At 40.8% G+C, this 19,015-nt stretch overlaps 1 protein-coding gene across 1 annotated transcript in view; it reads left to right on the forward strand.

Annotated features, from left to right (window-relative positions):
- CATSPERB (cation channel sperm associated auxiliary subunit beta) overlaps positions 1-19,015 on the forward strand; it is an 81,675-nt gene that overhangs the window by 39,427 nt on the left and 23,233 nt on the right. Inside the window, exons 14-17 of the mRNA XM_054715454.1 lie at positions 3,297-3,441; positions 11,351-11,487; positions 14,093-14,250; positions 18,299-18,486. Coding sequence (XP_054571429.1) covers positions 3,297-3,441; positions 11,351-11,487; positions 14,093-14,250; positions 18,299-18,486 — 628 coding nt within the window. The remainder of the gene's footprint in view (positions 1-3,296; positions 3,442-11,350; positions 11,488-14,092; positions 14,251-18,298; positions 18,487-19,015) is intronic.

The following is a 19,015-nucleotide window of genomic DNA, read 5'->3' on the forward strand; positions in this document are numbered from 1 at the left end:
AAGAAATTATTTATAAGAAGTAAAAGAGTGAAGAAAATAAAAAGCAAGAACAAAAAAACAGTAAAAGAGTGTACAGATGGGAATGCAATAAGACAAAGAAAGAAAATAAGTCTTAAAGATTAAAAAGTAGAAAACAAACTCTAAAAGATATGATGGAAGAGTAAATTACCACAACTTTTTAGGAAAGCAATTTGTCATTATTATCATCCTGTAAATTTTAATGTTGCCTATTCTGTGACCTGCCAATGTCATTTTTTGGGCAAGGAAAAATATATATATGTGGAAACATTTAAAATTTTTCATCACAGCACTGTTAATAATAGCATTGGATAACTAAATGTAATCCAGATGCCCATGATCAGCAGAATGGATAAATTACATTTTATTCACATAATTCATGAAAAGAAAATTAACTGAACCATATTAACTTATATTGGGGGGAATAAGTTCTAGAAGACAATATATGTATAATTCCTTTGAATCAAAAAAAGAGTATAAAAGAGTGAAAGTAAAATCAAGCAATACATTAAACATACATATGTGCTAAAACTAAAAAAAAATACCAAGGGAATGAAAAACACATATTTTAGGACATTGAATATTTCTGTGGAAAGAGGAAGGGTAATAGGATTGGTAAGAAACATAGGAAAAGGTAATTAGCAATATGCTAATTCTTGGGTTAGGTTGTCAGTTCACACATGTTCATTATAATAAGTAACATAAGAAAAATAAAAGTGAGCATAAATAGAGTAATAATTTAAAACATTTAGAACAATGCAATGAGATACCATTGCTTTCATTCAAGTAATCAATAACAATTAAAAATAAACTTTTGATAAAATCAAGTATTGGTGAGGTTTGGAGAAATGGATACTTGCATACATTACTTATCTATATATATAAAAAGCCTAAGTGACCATTATGACCAGTCATTCGGTTGACCAATTTCTATGATGCACACCAACCACCAGGGGGTCAACGCTCAGTGCAGGAGCTGCCCCCTCGTGGTCAGTGCACTCCCACAGCCAACCTCCCGCAGCTGGCCAACCTCCTGCTCTCCCTCCCCCTAGCCAGCCAACCTCCCTCCCCCTAGCCAGCCAACCTCCCGCAGTCCTTCCCCATGGCACGGCCAGCCAGCCCCGATCGGCCCCAATTACATCTAGTAAAACTATAAATTGACTTGGTAAAATTCAAGAACACTTTTGCAGTGTCTATTAAAATTATAGACATACTAGTACTAGAGGCCTGGTGCATGGATTTGTGTACTGGTGGGGTTCCTTGGCCTGGCCTCTGGGGATCAGGCCAAAACCGGCTCTCCAACATCCCTCGAGGGGTCCCGGATTGTAAGAGGGCAGTTCTCAGGTGACGCACCCTGGAACTGAGCTCCCTCCTCTCTGGTTCTGGGTGTGTCACCGGAGAACCGCCACTGCCAAGTGACCACGTCTCGGCAGCTCCTGCATTGAGCGTCTGCCCCTGGTGGTCAGTGTGCATCATAGCTACTGGCTGGTCGGCAGGTTGCTTAGGCTTTTAAATATATGGATATAGATATAGATGCATAGCCTCGGACTCAGCAACTTGGTTTTTCAGTACCTGCTCTAGAGGTACACTAACATTAGTATAAACAAGCAGGCAGAATGGTCATTGTCGTATTATTTATGACAGTGAGCATTTTTATATAACCTTTAACCCTTTGCACTCGCTTGCTTTTTTCTTGATTCCTTTATTCTACTCGGGATTTAATTTTTTAAATACCTCAGATTTTACAAAGCGCAGCAGTAGAATAAAAAACTGGAGTTTCTTTTCATACAAACTTATTTATTTGGATTTTTTTATATTTCAAATTATTGATACATTCAATACAATTCGACATACGAGCTGCTACCGATGCTAACCGTGTCGAGTCACACTCGACATCCGAGTGCAAGAGGTTAAACTTTCATTCATAGGAAAATAGAGTATCTCAAGTATAATATATCCATAATTATTGGATACTATGCATCAGTACAAAAGAATGTGATGATCCACATGAGCTAACAAAATGGTCTGAGATATATTGAGTGGCAAGTGTAACTTACAGCCCAACCGGTACAGGAGGATGCCATTTTGAACCTGTTGTTCAGAGCTCCCTCCCCTTCCCACCACACCTCCCCATCCATCACCATGCTCACCGGTAACATTTGTAGGATCCAAAGCAAGAGTAAAGATGGAGGCTCCGATATCCTATGTTTAGTTCATGGATTGTGCTATGCCAGCAATGAGTGCTATACCCCTGAGTGATGGAAGCACCCACATGCTAGTTAATAAACTTTGTAATATGCAGACGCACTAAGTATGCAGTCCAGGACAAGGGTCCCTCTTGCCCAAGTGTAAAGGTGGTGCCGCACCCAGATACATGCTTCCTCTCCTCCTCACCATACAATGAACTGTTGTTGTTGTTGTTGCTGCTGCTGCTGTTGTGTGTGTGTGTGTGTGTGTGTGTGTGTGTGTGTGTGTGTGTGTGTGTGAAGGTGTAGAAATTTCAAATTGATAACAGTAGTTACCTCTGGGAAGGGATAGAGGAGACCATGATTATATCAGATGATGTATAAAAAAATTATTTAGATGGTGGTCAAAGAGACTTCAGACACATTATAATGTTTTAATTGTAAGAAAAGCCTATTTTCAGGTATAACTTACCACTAAAATTAATTTTACGAAGAAATTAAAAACCAGAAATATTCATTTGAATAAAACATAGGCCATTAAAAGAAGTACCAAGTAAGATTCATCCAATATATGATCTGATTTATCTTTTAACAGCCCTTAACAAACGATGAGGAACAGAAACTTACATGCTACGTGTGGTGGAGTATATTGGAGGATTTACTAAGGTCCCACGACACACTTTTGCAAATGTCAAGGGCTCTTCCACACAAAACATGTTTGCATACATATTTGCCAGGTGCCTGGAACGTGAAGTCTCATGTCGATATGGGGTAAACTCTTTCCCCTCCTATCCAAATACACCCAGCAAAGAGATCCCACTTGGGAGATGATGGGAATAACTTCACTCTTTTATGCATTCACCATGCATGCTGTGCAGACCTGAGCCCACCACATACACTGTCATGCAAACTCTAAGAAGGAAATACAGAGTAGACCGATTAAGAAAGAGTCTGTACGTGTCATGGGGAGGCAAGGGGGGCTAGATGGATGTGGGAATATGGACAAGACCACTTAGGAGACTAGGCTGATAAGTAATTGCCTACTGTCACAGGGCAGCTCTTTAATGAGGTGTTATCTTTTTATTCCCTTAGATATGGCTTTCAATCGATGGTGGCAACACTTTTGATCTGTTAGCTGACTTTCATGACGATATCATAAAGAATACTTATCATAGTTTCTATAATTCCGAGATCACCTTTGTTTCCCAACGTGGAAAGGTTTACTTGACGAAAGCAGGTGAGGAAGTCACTTTTATTGGTGTAAGCACTATATGCGAGCCAGGGATTCGAAGACACGTAAAAAAAAATTGGCTATCTTAACGAATCTTAAAGTCTAAAACCTATTAAGAGTGATAGATTTAAAAAAAATTTTTTTAAACTATGGTAAGCCGAAACCAGTTTGGCTCAGTGGATAAAGCGTCGGCCTGCGGACTGAAAGGTCCCAGGTTCGATTCCGGTCAAGGGCATGTACCTTGGTTGCGGGCACATCCCCAGTAGGGGGTGTGCAAGAGGCAGCTGGTCGATGTTTCTCTCTCATCGATGTTTCTAACTCTCTATCCCTCTCTATCCCTCTCTCTTCCTCACTGTAATAAATCAATAAAATACATTTTAAAAAATAAATAAATAAACTGTGGTAAAATACACATAAAATTTACCATCTCGGCCATTTTTAATTATACAGCTCAGTCATATTAAATACACTCAAAATGTTCAGTAATCATCACTACCATCCATATTCCGAATTCTTTCTATCTTATAAAACTGAAACTATACCCTTTAAATGCTTAATTCCCTGTTCCCCCGTCCCCAAAGTCCTTGGCAACCACCATTCTACTTTCTGTCTGTATGATTTTGACTTTCTAGGTCTCTCATATAAGTGGAATCGTAGTATTTGTCCTTTTGTGACTGGGGTATTTCATTCAGCATAATGTTGTCAAGGTTCATTCATGTTGTAGCATACCTCAATACTGTATCCCTTTGTATGGCTGAATAATGTTTCATTGTATGGATATAGCACAATTTGTTGATCCATTTATTAGGATATTTGGGTTGATGGACATTTGATGTTTTTTCCACGTTTTGTTCTTATAAATAATGTCATTGTGAACATTTATGTACAAGTTTTTGTGTAGCAATATGCTTTCATATACTCAGAAGTATATACCCAGGAGTCTAATTGCTACGTCCTATGTTAACTCTTTGGTTAACATTTTGAGGAATTGCCAAACTGAAGCTGTCCCATTTTACAATCCTACATGCAATGTGTGAAGATCATTTCTCACATCCTCACCAGCAGTTGTTATTGTCTGTCTTTTGTTTTTAGTGTAGTAACTCCAGTGTGTGAGGAATTGTATCCCGTGTTTTTGACTTTTATTTACTGAATGGCTAATGATGTTAAGCATTTTTCCATGTGTTTATTAGCCATTTGTCTATCTTCTTGGAGAAATGTCTTTAAATTCTTTGCTCATTTAAAAATTGGGTTAATTGTCTTTATTGTTGAGTTGTGAGAGAACTTTATATACTCGATTCAAATCTCTTATTAAATATCTGATTTGCATGTATTTTCTCTCATTCTATGGATAATTTTTTTCACTTTTGTGATGGTGCTTTTTGAGGTACAAACATGTTTAATTTTGATGGTTTAATTTTTCCGTTTTTCCTTTTGTTTTTTTATGGCTTGGGTGTCATATCTAAGAAACCATTGCCTAATACAAGGTCTTGTTTTCTTCAAAGAGGATTCATAAGATGATGAAGCTACCAATTACATAAAAGTAATGCTGAAATTCAGTAACTAAAAGGCAAGGGAGATTACCTTCAGAAATAGAGTCTCAAGTAGCACTCTCATAGAATATTGAGTAAGTTTGGAGATTGGGGTAAACTTGGAGATACCTGATAAGGTCTAACCAGAGTGTCTCCAAGACAAGCATGAGACCAGTTTCTTTTAGTTCATTTTTGACATTGTCAGCATTCTTGACTGTCCAGCTTAAAACCAATTTTTTTCTGGACTTGTAAGTCTCTGATACAATTTTAAACAACAAGCTCTCTAAAGGTTTCTGATCTGACTTCAAAAGCCTGGTGTTTTGGACCTCAGTATTGTGTCCTTGGGGTTCACTGCCAGAATCGGGGCCGTCACCATAAAATCTCTGTTGGTCCGTCCTAATTCAAGGATAAGGAGAGACTACAAAGTTCTGATTCTGTTTCCCCACATCTTCACCACTGTGTTTACTTATTCTCGGTTACGTCAACAAAACTTCTGCTCAATTTATGCTGGTGTCAAGGTTACCTTTGTGGTTTACATGTCTGAATCATTTGTTGAGACAGCATTAATGTCTTGGCATATAAGAATCTGACCATCGGCCATCATATGATTATGAGATAAACAAAAATGACTCTGAGTATCATTAGGAGGGGTTGGGAAGAGAATGAGACATGGACCATTTCCCGTCCTCCAGAAAGCTCCCTCCAGCCACTCTCCTCTCAGTGTATCTCTAAGGCTCGCCAGTATTCTGACTTCCAATCCCATCGTTTTGCCTGGTTTTGAGCTTCATCTAAACAGAATTATGCAGTGTACATTCTTTTGTGTCTGACTTTCCTCAGTTGACATTACGACTCTGCAATTCCTTCATGTTGTCGCACATATTAGTACTGCTTTGTAGTCTTCCGTTGTCTGAATATACTATCATGTATTTATCCATTCCACTGCCTGTGGATGGGTATTTGAATCATTTCCTTTTGGGCCTATTATAAAAAAGTAACTATGAACATTTTTGCATAAGACTTTTGCTGGACAAAGTTTTCCTTTGTTTGGTATATACCTGGAATAGAATTGCTGCCATCATCCAGTAGAAGTTTGTTTAGCTTTTGCTGGGGGACAATGAAGTGCTATCAACACTTTTCCAGAGTGAGTGTACCAATTTACTGTCCTACCAGCAATGGGAAGGAATTCCAGTTGCTCATCCCTCTCACCAGCACTTAGTATTATTAGTCTTTTCAATACTGAGCCGTTGTGGTGAATATATAACGTTATCTTGGTGAAGATTTAGTTTGCATGAGTAATAATGTTGAGCACATTTTCAATGTTCATTGGCCAATTTTTGTTTACTTATTTATTTTTTGGTGAATTATGTCTTCATGTCCTTTTAAGCCAAGTTTTGATTGAATTGACTTTTTCTTATTGACTTCTATGAGTTTTTAATATATTATGGATATGAGTCCTTTTTTTTAGAAATATATCTTGCAAACATCTTTTCCCAACCACTTGCTTGTCTTTTTTTACTCTCCTCATTCTATCTTTTGATGAGCAAAATTATTAATTTTTAAAAGTTAAATTTATGAATATTTTCTTTTATGATTAGTGCTTCTTGCTTCTTATATCCTGTTAAGAAATTTTTGCCTGTACCAAAGTTAATATTGTTTTCAATTTCTTATATAGGTCAATAACTTTGTGTGTGTGGTATGAGGTAGGATTATTTTTTTCCCATAAAACTCTCAGGTTCTCTACTCTGGCCTTGAGTTGGATATTCAAGGTCATAAGCTTTTTATTTTTTTATTTTTGAGGCTCTCCAATATAGCCATAAAATTTATACCACCCCCCACAATCTTTGTAAAAACCATGATTGTCTTTGCAATCAAGAACACCACCCCATGTCCCCTAAAGTCTTGCCCTCCACAAGCACCCTAACCCATTGTACTACCAGTAATCATTTACGTAATTGTGATGCCCTTGCTTGCTGGGGATTGCAAGTGCCACAATACCTTTGCATTCCTTAAATGTGTGAGCTACTCAGTCCCAGGATCCCACCTTGATATTCTATTTTCTAGGGACAGTTCTAATTTTTAAAAATATTGTATCAGTCGTAGTCCTGGCTGGAAACATAATTCTACTCAAGTGTTTCACCTGAAGAGCAGTAGACAGAGTGAAAGGAACCAACAATGATAGCAAAATATCCCAACACTAGCAATGGAAGGTAGTCATTACAGTCCCTTTAAAGGGGTAATGCAAATAAATAGATAATAGATAGATAGATGATAGGTAGGTAGATAGATAGATAGATAGATAGATAGATAGATAGATAGATAGATAGATAGACAAACGTCTCTCTCCTTCCCTTGTTCGTACCTCCTGCTAGTGCCTTTCATTGGTCAAACCCACCCAGAAGCCAGCTAGAAATAGAGCACAAGCATTGCGATTCATAGGGAGTCAGCCTTCCAGTGAACTGGGCAAGAAAGAGAAAGCCCAAGAACGGGTCTGAAGATATGGGCAGATAGGTAATAAACAGCACATGCTGTGAAACCAACATCAAAATAGACTAAGCAAGATGACTTTGAGAACAGTAAAAATAATTAACAGCTAAGAAAACTAAACTAAATTGGCAATATGAATCCTAAACTCTTATAAATTATAGATACAAGCTATAAAAACATGTCCATGTGCAGAATGAAAAATCAGTAAGTGGAAAGAATCTGAAATGACAAATATAGGTGCTAGAGATTGGAAAACTGCAAGTTGTAGAAATTTCCAGGGATGCACAGAGATGGTGGCTTGGTGAGGAATTCAGCCCTTTTGCTTACTACATGGGTAAATGAGTAAATACTGAAAATAAGAATAAAGAAAATCAAAATTGATCACAAAACATTACTTTTTAAAAACTAAAAGCAAAACCAATAATAAAAGCAAAACACTTCTTAATTGTTTGAAATAGAAAATGTAAATCAATTTTAAAGCCGCCAAAAAATCAAGCCAGCCTTGTATTTTCTGCTGCAACAATGAATATCACACATTCATCTAAAGAACTTTTAGAGAAAAATAATATTACCTAAGAATTTAGAGCCACCTCAACTAGTTATTTACATGCAAAGCCAATAGAAGAACGTTATAAACATTATAGTTCATCAAATCTGAGGTTCATTGACTATAAGATGCACCTTTAAAACAAAAACTGCAAAGCTCTTTCAATTAAATTTTAACACAGTGTTTTAACAGTGATTCTAGGCGATGCATCGATTATTACTATGACATTATTTCCCCTGCCTAGAGTTGCATTGCTTGGTGTATAAGAAGACAAATGTTGCATGTCATCTCAGTAGTAAAACATAATGCAATTTCATCTACTTGTGAGTTTCCACCTTTCTGAGGTCCTGTAAAATACTTGGTGGTGGTTCTACAAGAAAATGTGGAGTCGTGGTCATTCTCCCAGTCACGTTTGGCTTCATTGATAAATACATGCTCTGCTTTGTTTTCCTCTTAGTAATGCACCCACAATACCTGTTTCAATGTCAAATTACAATGTAATATTTTTAAAGCATTTTTAAATAGCAATAAAATTCAACATGCATTACACCAGTGATTCGGGGAAACTCAAAGTGATGACAATATAAAGGAGGAGCAGAGACAAAGTATGTGCACGTGTAGCCAATTAACCACTATGGCATGAGTGCCACCTGCTGGACAATGATTGTAAGACACATCATTGTATCAATTTACAAGATGTTAAAATGTGAAAAAAATATATAGCTTATGTTTATAGATGAAATATGGCATATTGAGCCTTAGCAATTGTAGTGGTTAATTTTATGTGTCAACTTGACATGGCCAAGAGGTTCCCAGATTGAACACTATTTCTCGGTGTGTCTGTGAGGGCGTTTCTGGATGAGATGAGCATTTGGATTGGTGGACTCAGTAAGTCCCCCCAACCCCCCAACACACACCTCCCTGGAGTGTGGGCAAGCATCATCCAGTCCTTTGAGGGCCTGAGTAGAACCACAAGGTGGAGGAAAGAGGAAATCACCTTTTTGCTTCCTGTCTGTCTGCTTGACAGGACACTGGTCTCCTGCCCTTGGACAGGGACTTGCATCAGTGGCCCCCTGTTCTCTGGCCATCGGCTCCCGTAGTACACAGGCCTGTGGCTCTCTAGCTTGCAGATGGCAGATCATAGGACTTCTCAGCCTCCATAACTGCACGGACGAAATCCTCACAATTTCTTCCTTCTTATATCGTACTAGAGGCCCGGTGCACGAAATTTGTGCATGGGGGAGGGGGTGTCCCTCAGCCCAGCCTGCACCCTCTCCAATCTAGGACCCCTCGAGGGATGTCCGACTGCCCGTTTAGGCCCGATCGGGCCTAAACGGGCAGTCGGACATCCCTCTCACAATCCAGGACTGCTGGCTCCCAACTGCTCGCCTGCGTGCCTTCCTGATTGCCCCTAACTGCTTCTGCCTGCCAGCCTGATCACCCCCTAACCACTCCCATGCCAGCCTGATTGATGTCTAACTGCTCCCCTGCCAGCCTGTTTGCCCCCAACTTCCCTCCTCTGCCGGCCTGGTCACCCCTAACTGCCATCCCCTGCAGGGTTGATTGTCTCCAACTGCCCTCCCTTGCAGGCCTGATGCCTCCCAACTGCCATCCCCTGCTGGCCATCTTGTGGTGGCCATCTTGTATCCACATGGGGGCAGCCATATTGTGTGTTGGATTGATGGTCAATCTGCATATTACTCTTTTATTAGATAGGAGGATAGAGGCCTGGTGCACAGGTAGGGGCCAGCTGGTTTGCCCTGAAGGGTGTCCTGGATCAGGGTGGAGTTCCCTTTGGAAGTGGAGAGGCCTGAGCAAGGGGCCTGTGGTGGTTTGCAGGCCAGCCAAGCCCCTGGTGACCCAAGCAGAGGCCCTGGTATCTGGAATTTATTTACCTTCTATAATTGAAACTTTGTATCCTTGAGTGGAGGCCTGGGCCCGTCAGAGTGTGTGGAAAGCTTGGCTTCTTCTGTTACTGGGGAAACCCAATGGTAGCCATCTTGGCTGGGGTTAATTTGCATACTCGCCCTGATTGGCTGGGGGCGTGGCTTGGCTGGTGGGCATGGCTTATGTAGCAGAGTTATGGTTAATTTGCATATTACCCTTTTATTAGAGAGGATTGGCTTGTACAGGGTGATGGTGGTGAAGGTGGTGAGAAGTGGTTGGCTTCTCTATACATTGTGAGTCTAAAGTCACCAGCAATTGCTGATGGATTAGATACAGGGTGTGAGAGGAATTAAGAACACCACCAAGGTTTTCGGACAGAGCAACAGGAATACTACAGTTGCCGGGAATGGAGATGAGGAACCCTAAGGATGAAGGAGGGCTGCACGAGGATCGGGAGTTCAGTTTGGGATGAGTCCAGTCTGAGGTGCCTGACTGACCTGGGTCTGGAACTGTCAGTAGACAGCTCGATATAAATCTGGAGTTCAGGGAAGAGAACGACGTGGGAGTTTTAAATTTGGAAGTCATCCACATAAAGATGGATTTTTACATCCTAAAACTGGATGAGACTTCCAGAGACAGTGAGAGACAAGATATAAGATCTGAGAGCAGGGGCACTCCAGTGTTTAAGGGTCAGCGACCGAAGGGCAGGCCTCTCAGGAGAGCCTGGCCCAGCATGGGATGGTCGGGTGTGTGTGTGGAAACCAGCTTTGTTCATCCTGAAACCTCGGCTTTCCCTCTGGCTCCATCCTCCATCCTCCATCCTCCATCCTCTATCTTCCATCCTCCATCCTCCATCCTCCATCCTCCATCCTCCATCCTCCATCCTCCATCCTCTATCTTCCATCCAGGGGGCTCTCTTCTGCCTGGACCTGTGTCTGTCTGGCCACGGGAGTGCTGCTCTCCTACCAGAGAACTCCCAGTTCCTCTCAACGTGTTGCCTTGAGGCACGAGAGGAACACAGGATACCAAATTTGAAACAATACCTAATATAGTTTGTGACCCAGTGCTCTTGACTATAATTCCCCTTGCCTGCCTGAGGGGTATTTTCTCATTGCTTCCTATCTATTCAGGAATCTGACATCCTGGTATTAGGAGACACCACTGCTAAGGGGAAGGTCACCGCTTTTGTTCTAGACACTTTTAACATCGGCTCACCTGTCTGACCTTCACCTACTTCAGCAAACAGGTTCTGTAATGAAAGGGAGCCTAGAAAAGACTTCCAAGGGACTTAACAAAAACCGGCATGTATTTTACTAATTCTAGAGTCCCAGAGCCCTAGCCCCACCCCTTATTTAAATGAAGGAGATTTTACAAAGGACAGTATTAAAAGTTCTCTAGTTGTATTAGGTCAATATCAAGAGACTTCTGTGTTGTTGTGTTTTGTTTTGTTTTGTTTTTCTCCTAACAGGATTACTAAGATATAGTGAAATTGGATCTATTACTGATAACATTTTCACATTATACTATGACCACATGGGATTCATACATAAACTGACTCCGGATCGTTTTGAAGCTAACGACAATTCTAAAAGTATTTTTGGAAAGGTCAGTGATATACTGCATTGAAGCAGTTGGCCATGTTTTAAGAATAAATGTCACATTCTATGTACAGAATGGGAAAGTAAATTCTTTGGGACAAACTCCTGTGAATGCACCTTGCTATGTGTAACTGAAGGGAAACAAACTCCACATACCAGAGTCCTATTCGGGGTTATGTAGATTTAACTCTCCCCTGGGCCGCCGCACACCAATTTCTTCACAGCAAAACACCACCAGATGTTCTAAGCCAGACCCATTGCTGCCCACCCAGGTTCCCAGTGGATGCTCTTCCTCCCAAGGCTGGCCTTCAACAGACAGGAGTGCTGTTTTTCCTACTGGTTTGCCCTTCTCTGTATTAACCCCGCCTCCTCACCTCTTCTTTTTCTCTGCTAACATAGGAAGTTGTTATCTTTTTCACAGATGAAACCACATGCAGATTTTTCTAATAATTTTAGTGGATGATGTGCCCCTTGTGAAGGTACATATGCCTAAGAACGCATAGACAGGCATGAAAAGGAGCTCTCTCAACACATGGGCAAATAAATAAATAAATATATATAAATATATATATATATATATATATATGCCTGGGTTGTAATAAAATCTGCCTAAAAGAAAGAAAATAAAGGATGGAATAGAGCATTCCAAATCACCGGGCCAAGAAGGCGGTTGAAAAGATGGTGTTTTAATCTGCAACAACATGGATGGACCTAGAGGTTATCGTGCTAAGTGAAATAAGTCCGACAGAGGAAAACAAAGGCCATATGATTTCACTTATATGTGGAATCTAAGAAAACAATATAAACCTACAAGCAGAACAGAAATAGACTCATAGATACATGAGAACATTTCGGCAGTTGCCCGTGGGAGAGTGGCTGGGAAGGGGTGAAAGAGGTGAAGGGATTAGGAAGTACAAATTGGTAGTTACAGAATAGTCACAGGGACATAAAGTACAGCCTAGGGAATATAGTCAATAATATTGTAGTAACTATGTATAGTGCCAAGCGGGTACTAGATTATCAGGGCGATCACTTTGTAAATTATATAAATGTCTAATCACTATGTTATACACCTGAAACTAATATAATATTATATGTCAGGTGTGACTGAAAAAATAAAAATAAATTACTTCAAGTAGGAAAAAAAAGAAAAGACAGTGTTTTAGCGTCCCATCTGAGATATTGGTAGAGAGCAAGGTGGGAACCTCCTTGTGACAATAAGATGCCGCCATGTGATTCCCTGTGTATATGCCAGTCTGCGGTGTGGGCTGTGCATAAATGCAAATCCCAATGATGTGAACAGGAAGGTAGAACTAACCGAGGAGGTAGAACTAACTCAGTTTTTTTTTGCGGCCTTCACAGTTTATAAAAAATGTCTTCGTTCTCTTATGTAAACGTTTAAATAACGAAAAGCAAACATCAGTAGAAGTTCTTATTCTAGTCAGGATGCGTTTAAGGAACTGGCACTCTATTCTCACCTCCCTCCCCGCAAACAGGCTGTGTCTGCATCCTGTCTGGATAAAAACAATCACCAGGCTTTACTGGGCCCCGTTGAGCGCCAGGCACTGTTGTGAGCTCTTCGTGCTAATCACAACTATTTATTTTCTGAGGAGGAAGTGAGGCACAGCAAAACGAAATAACTTATCCCAAATTGCGTCTACCACGGGCTAGTGATTGGAAGCAGGCGTCCATCCAGGCCACCGGTGCCAGGGCCTGGGCTTTCAGTCGTCACGAGGTTGCCTTCCGCTGGATTGCACACACTTTTCCTGGCGTGTTCTTGGCATCCCCCGGGCCAGGATGTCATGCAGCATTCCAAAGCCCCTCAGCCTTGTCGGGGTCCTTAAGCCATCTGTTCAGTCCGCATCGATTCCCCTTGGACGTGTTTCCCATTCTCTCCCCTTCTCGGCGGGTTCCCAACTTTACGAAACTAGGGGAAGGCATAACAGAAAACCCAGTCTGCACCCCCAACCAGTCTGCACCCCCTCACACCTCACCGCATAGCAACAAGGTCAGCTCCAACATCCCCTTGAGGGCTGTTCTCCACCTCTCTCCTCACCCCCTAAGAGTTCCCAAAGGGACAAGATCGGAGAGGGGTTGTCAAAAAGGAGACGCTAACGGTCGGAAATCTGGGCTGAAGGTGCCCGTGGTGAGTGCCAGGGAAAGGCTTGTGAACCAGAAGAGGTGAGACTGGCGTGTGCCACCAGAGCTAGGGACAGAGCCCTGCAGAGTCACTAGCATGGGACCGGGATCAGCAGCTTCCCAGTGAGGAGGGGCACTTCACCGCTCCTTCCCCAAATGAAACTCCACGTAAGAACCGAGTTTAAAATCTGCACCTCCGACTCCTCCTCCAGTGTCCACACACCCTTCGGCTCCAGCCTCCTACAAAGAGCACTGGACTCTTAAAGGAAACTTTGCTCCTCAGCATTCCTTTTCCCCCCTCAGCAGAAAAACACATCTTCCTGGGCACACGTGGCTATTCAAGCACACCACTCCCCCGGAGTAAGCAAAACAGCATGGTTTGGCTGTGGACTGGAAACAAATCTGTTACCCACCTTTTGTCATAATTGAAGTACAAAATGGTTTTAAATGCACGACTTTTTCTCCTACGTCAGGCTGCGGATATGGGCTTTGAGGCCACACTCGCCCCAGAGTATATCACCATCGATGACATGATCTTTTATGCATATGTGCCTGCGAGTGAGCCTCAGGACACTATCCATACCAAGAAATTCAGCAACATCCACTTGGGAAAAGTGATCATCAACTCCAGGTAGTCAACTAACGGGGCCTCTTGTGTCCTTAGATTGCACACTGGTTTCTAGGTTCTCAATTTTGAGATTGCTTTTTTGAGTGGTTTTTCTGGGTCAAGTAGAGTGAGTCCTTTTTGGACACCCTCACAAGGCCAAATATATCTGTCGACTCTACAGCTTTAACACACGTATATGTATCAAAATGTGTTGTTTGACTTGACTAAGTGTATTCTTTAGCTATGTATATATACCTCCTCCTGTGATCTGCCTTTTTCATACCACGTGCTTTTTGAGTTTTCATAAGCTTCATAAATTACTCGATGTTGATATATACATCTATAATTCACTCTCATGAATAGACCACACTTTATTGAACTGTTCTTCTATGTTGTCTGGTGGTAGTTGTAAACTTTTGCTATTTATTTTTAAGTTTTTAATCTATCTAGAATTGATGTGTGTAGTGGGAAGTGGGAATCTGAATTCTCTCTCTCTCTCTCTCTCTCTCTCGATAATCAATTGTCTTAGGGATCCCCACTGATCTACAGTGTCACCCCATGACATATCATAGTTGCATATATGCATTGGCCTGTTTCTGGCCCCTCTTTTATTTCATTACTGATTTATCTTCCCTATGTCACGCTTCTACTATGTAACTATATAACACGTTAATAGCACCCCCTCCTGGTTTTCCTTGGCCTTTGTTCTTGCGTTTACATGTGAGATTCAGCATGTCAGGTTCTTGAAGAAAAAAAACACACAAAAACCCACAACTGTGAACAGAAATGACCTCGCGCAGCCATATGCTGCCCTCCATCTGCAGTTAGATCTTGGGTGGACGTTTCTTGCTCTTCGAGCAGTGAGACCGCTCTCCCTCGTTGTCTTAGAATGGTAGGCCCGAGACAGCATCCCGGCCCTCCTACAGGGGAGGAGAGAGGTATTATTCTACCCTTCCCTCTTCTGCAGTGTTTCTTTGCCTCTGCCTCATGGGTGGGTGAGTGGCTTTGCTTCCCCTCTCTCTCAGTAGCTTACAGCTTTTGCTTCCTTGGTTGAGAAGGTGAGAAAGGGAGGGCGGCCGGGCTTCAGCGCCAGCACCTCCCGACACTTGACCCCAACCATTGATCACCTCTTTTGAGGCCTGGGTGCAAGAGTGTCTAATGCCCACCCCCCTGTGGCTTCAGGCTTTTGCTTTCTATGAAAGAAGGTTCAGGGAAGTGGGCGATGCTTCCTGCCTGCTCCCTCCTCATCCTCGGATTCCCCGTGCTGCCTGCACCACCTGCAGCGGTCGCTCAGGTCTTCAGCTGGCACCGATCTTCCCCATGAGCCTCCAGGGAAGCCCAGGGGAAGGAGCTTGCGAGTACAAACTCCCCTTATAAAGGTGCCACTCCCCACCCCCCACCCCCAGCTACAGTTGGCATTAACTATTACTTTGTATTAGTTTCAGGTGTACAGCGTAATGGTTAGATATTTATATAACTTACAAAGTAATTCCCCCCATAAATCTAGTACCCACCTGGCACCATACATAGGTATTAATGATCGTATTGACTCTATTACCCTATGCTGTACTTCACATCCCTGGGACTGTTTTGTAACTACCTATTGGTACTTCTTCTCTTTTTAAAATATATTTTATTGATTTTTTACAGAGAGGAAGGGAAAGGGATAGAGAGTTAAAAACATCGATGAGAGAGAAACATCGACCAGCTGCCTCCTGCACACCCCCCACCGGGGATGTGCCCGCAACCAATGTACATGCCCTTGACCGGAATCGAACCTGGGACCCTTCAGTCCACAGACCAACACTCTATCCACTGAGCCAAACCAGTTTCGGCCCTTTATATTGCTCTTTAGACTCCACGAGTAAGTGAAGTCATGTGGTGTTTGTGTTTCTCTGACTTATGTCACTTAAAGGTGCCACAGCATTTCCGGACTCATGTGCCCGCCTTTGGCGGTTTTTACAATTAGCTAACTCTTCCCTCTTGCCTTGTGGCCAGCACTGCATTTCTGCCTCCCATGCTTTTACAGAGGGAAGACTGTCCCAGTGTCCAGACTTTCCTTGGGGTGGCTCATTCCCCTGGATTCCAAGTTAGTTGGTTATCTTGTGACCTTAGTTCAATGATGGGCTTACGTGTTGACTTTGTGCTTTCTCTATTTCTTCTAGTTGGGTGTGCATCTTTCTGCATTTAAAGCAAAAGTAAAAGTCTTGTGATTGACTTTGTATATTAAAATTTTTCAAATTTGCTCAATTCTTTAAATAATTCCAGTACTGTTACTATATATTCCTTTGGGTTTTCTGAGTAGAAATTTTTCTGAGTAGATAATCATACCACCTGCAAAGAACTTGTTTTGTTTCTTACTTAATGCTTCTTAGCATATTATACCTTTTTCCTATTGCAGTGTCCAGGACCTTGTTAATAGAAAGGAAGATAGCGGGTGTCTTAGTCCATTCAGCTCCACCCCCATGACCTAAATCACATCCCGAAAGCCTCACTTTCTAACACCATCTCCTTGGCATTAGATTTTCAACCATCTTTATTAAGATGCTAGATAAGCTGCAAGTTCTAACCACTCCTTTGAGTTAGTAATCACTGCGTTTCTCCTGTGTACAAGCATGACACACATGTGTCTTTTGTCAGTTTGATTTACAAGGTCCCAGCCACAGAACCTAGGAGGGTAGAGGGAAAAAAGGCTTCTTTTTTTCTCTCCTACAGTTTATTTTCGTTAACAGTTTTTTGTCACCTATGTCTCTTGCAAATATTTTCTCGCGGTCTGTGGCTTGTCTAATTCTCTTGACAGTGTTGTTCATAGAGGAGAAGTTTTTAATTTTAATAAAGTACAGCTTATCAATTATTTTCTTTCATGGATTGTACCTTTGGTATTGTATGTAAAAAGTCACTGCCATACCCAAGATTATCTAGATTTTCTCCCTAGGTTATCTTCTAGGATTTAATAAGTTTGAATTTTATATTTAAGTATATGACCCATTTTGAGTTAATTTTTGTAAAGGATGTAGTGTCTGTATCTAGATTTTTTTTTGCATGTGGATGTCCTAGGTCAGTGGTCGGCAAACTCATTAGTCAACAGAGCCAAATATCAACAGTACAATGATTGAAATTTCTTCTGAGAGCCATATTTTTTAAACTTAAACTTCTTCTAACGCCACTTCTTCCAAATAGACTCGCCCAGGCTGTGGTATTTTGTGGAAGAGCCACACTCAAGGGGTCAAAGAGCCGTATGTGGCTCGCGAGCCGCAGTTTGCCGACCACGGTCCTAGGTTAATATTTTTTAAATATATTGTTTTTCTTGATTATAAAGTACATGCCCATTGTAGAAATTCTTAAATACAGATAAATATAAAAAAGAAAATGGAAATAATAACTGTTAACACTTTGCTGAATTACTGGTTAGTTCTTTTAACATGCATTTTAACAGTCTTCACCTTGCTTCTTTCCTTTAGACATTGTAATATAACCACCTTCCATCTATAATTAATAACTCTGTAAATACCGTTGTAATAGTAGCATTTTGTCTAAGTAGATCATGTAGTAACATCTACTTAATTTTCCCATTATTGGTAATTCTTATTTCTAACTTTAATCATAATTCTGTGATGGACATCTTTATGTGGAAGGATTCCACTCTCACATCCCCCCCCCCTGCTGTGTTATTTCCGTAGGATGGAGCCTTATAAGTAGACTTATGGAATCAGAGGGAAACAAATAATGCTATGGCTCTAAGTGGATATCAAATTATCAAATTGCTTTCCAGGAAGTTTGCACGGATTTATAATATCATCATTAGTGGATGCATGCCTCTCTCCACTCAATTCTTACCACTCCTGAACCTGTCATTTAAAAGATCTTTGCTAATTTGATAGGTGAAAAATTGTGTCCCATTGCTGTAATTGGAATTTTGTTAATTAATGAATGAGATTGAAGAAGTACTAATCAAATGTTTCTTTGGTAGCCATCTGTGTGGTATATTTTGTTTGTAAATTACGTGTTCATAAACTTGCTCATTCAAGCCACAGTTTTATCCACATTCCCTAATGTGTGCTGGTTTGTTTAGGAAAACTGGAAAGGCATACATAAGAAAGGTATTGCAACACAACACTCCTGAAGGGTTTTTGTCTGCAGTTATTGCAGAAATAATCGAACCTTTTGACATGGAAGATGTGACTGAGAGCTCCTGTTTGTCTAGTTCCCTTTCCATTAATCAAGAGGGAAAATTCTATAAACTTACTCTTCAAATACCAAGTAAGTGTGATAATATAACATAGTTCTTATGGCAAATAAAAATGAAAAATTGTCCTTTGAAAAGGCCATTCATGTTCACTTATGGAACAATAGATTTCAAAATTTAGTCCAATTGGCAATCTACAGAAGTAAACCTAGCTATAACTTCATTGATATTTACATCAGTAGTATTATTTATCATTCATTCCTATGATGTTATTTTTTTTATTGAATAGTATTCAGGAGGAACAAAAGAAAATAGGAAATTCATGCAGATTTTGCCCTCCATAATAAATTAATTTTGAATAACTATTATGTAGGATGTTTCTATTTCAAAGGGTTATATGATAGATACATAACAAAAGTTAGTATAATTTTTGTAAATTATACTATTTGCTCTGAGTAAATAGGAAGTCATTGAAGGAGCTTTGAACACAAAGTGGCATGACTGGACTTATGTTTTAATAAGATCCACTTTGGATTTTGTGTTGAGAATAGGCTGGGCAGGTGATAGAGAAAGGGCAAGAAGGAAAGCAGAGAAACCAGGAGG

The sequence above is a fragment of the Eptesicus fuscus genome, chromosome 5, assembly GCF_027574615.1.
Source record: "Eptesicus fuscus isolate TK198812 chromosome 5, DD_ASM_mEF_20220401, whole genome shotgun sequence".
NCBI lineage: Eukaryota > Metazoa > Chordata > Mammalia > Chiroptera > Vespertilionidae > Eptesicus > Eptesicus fuscus.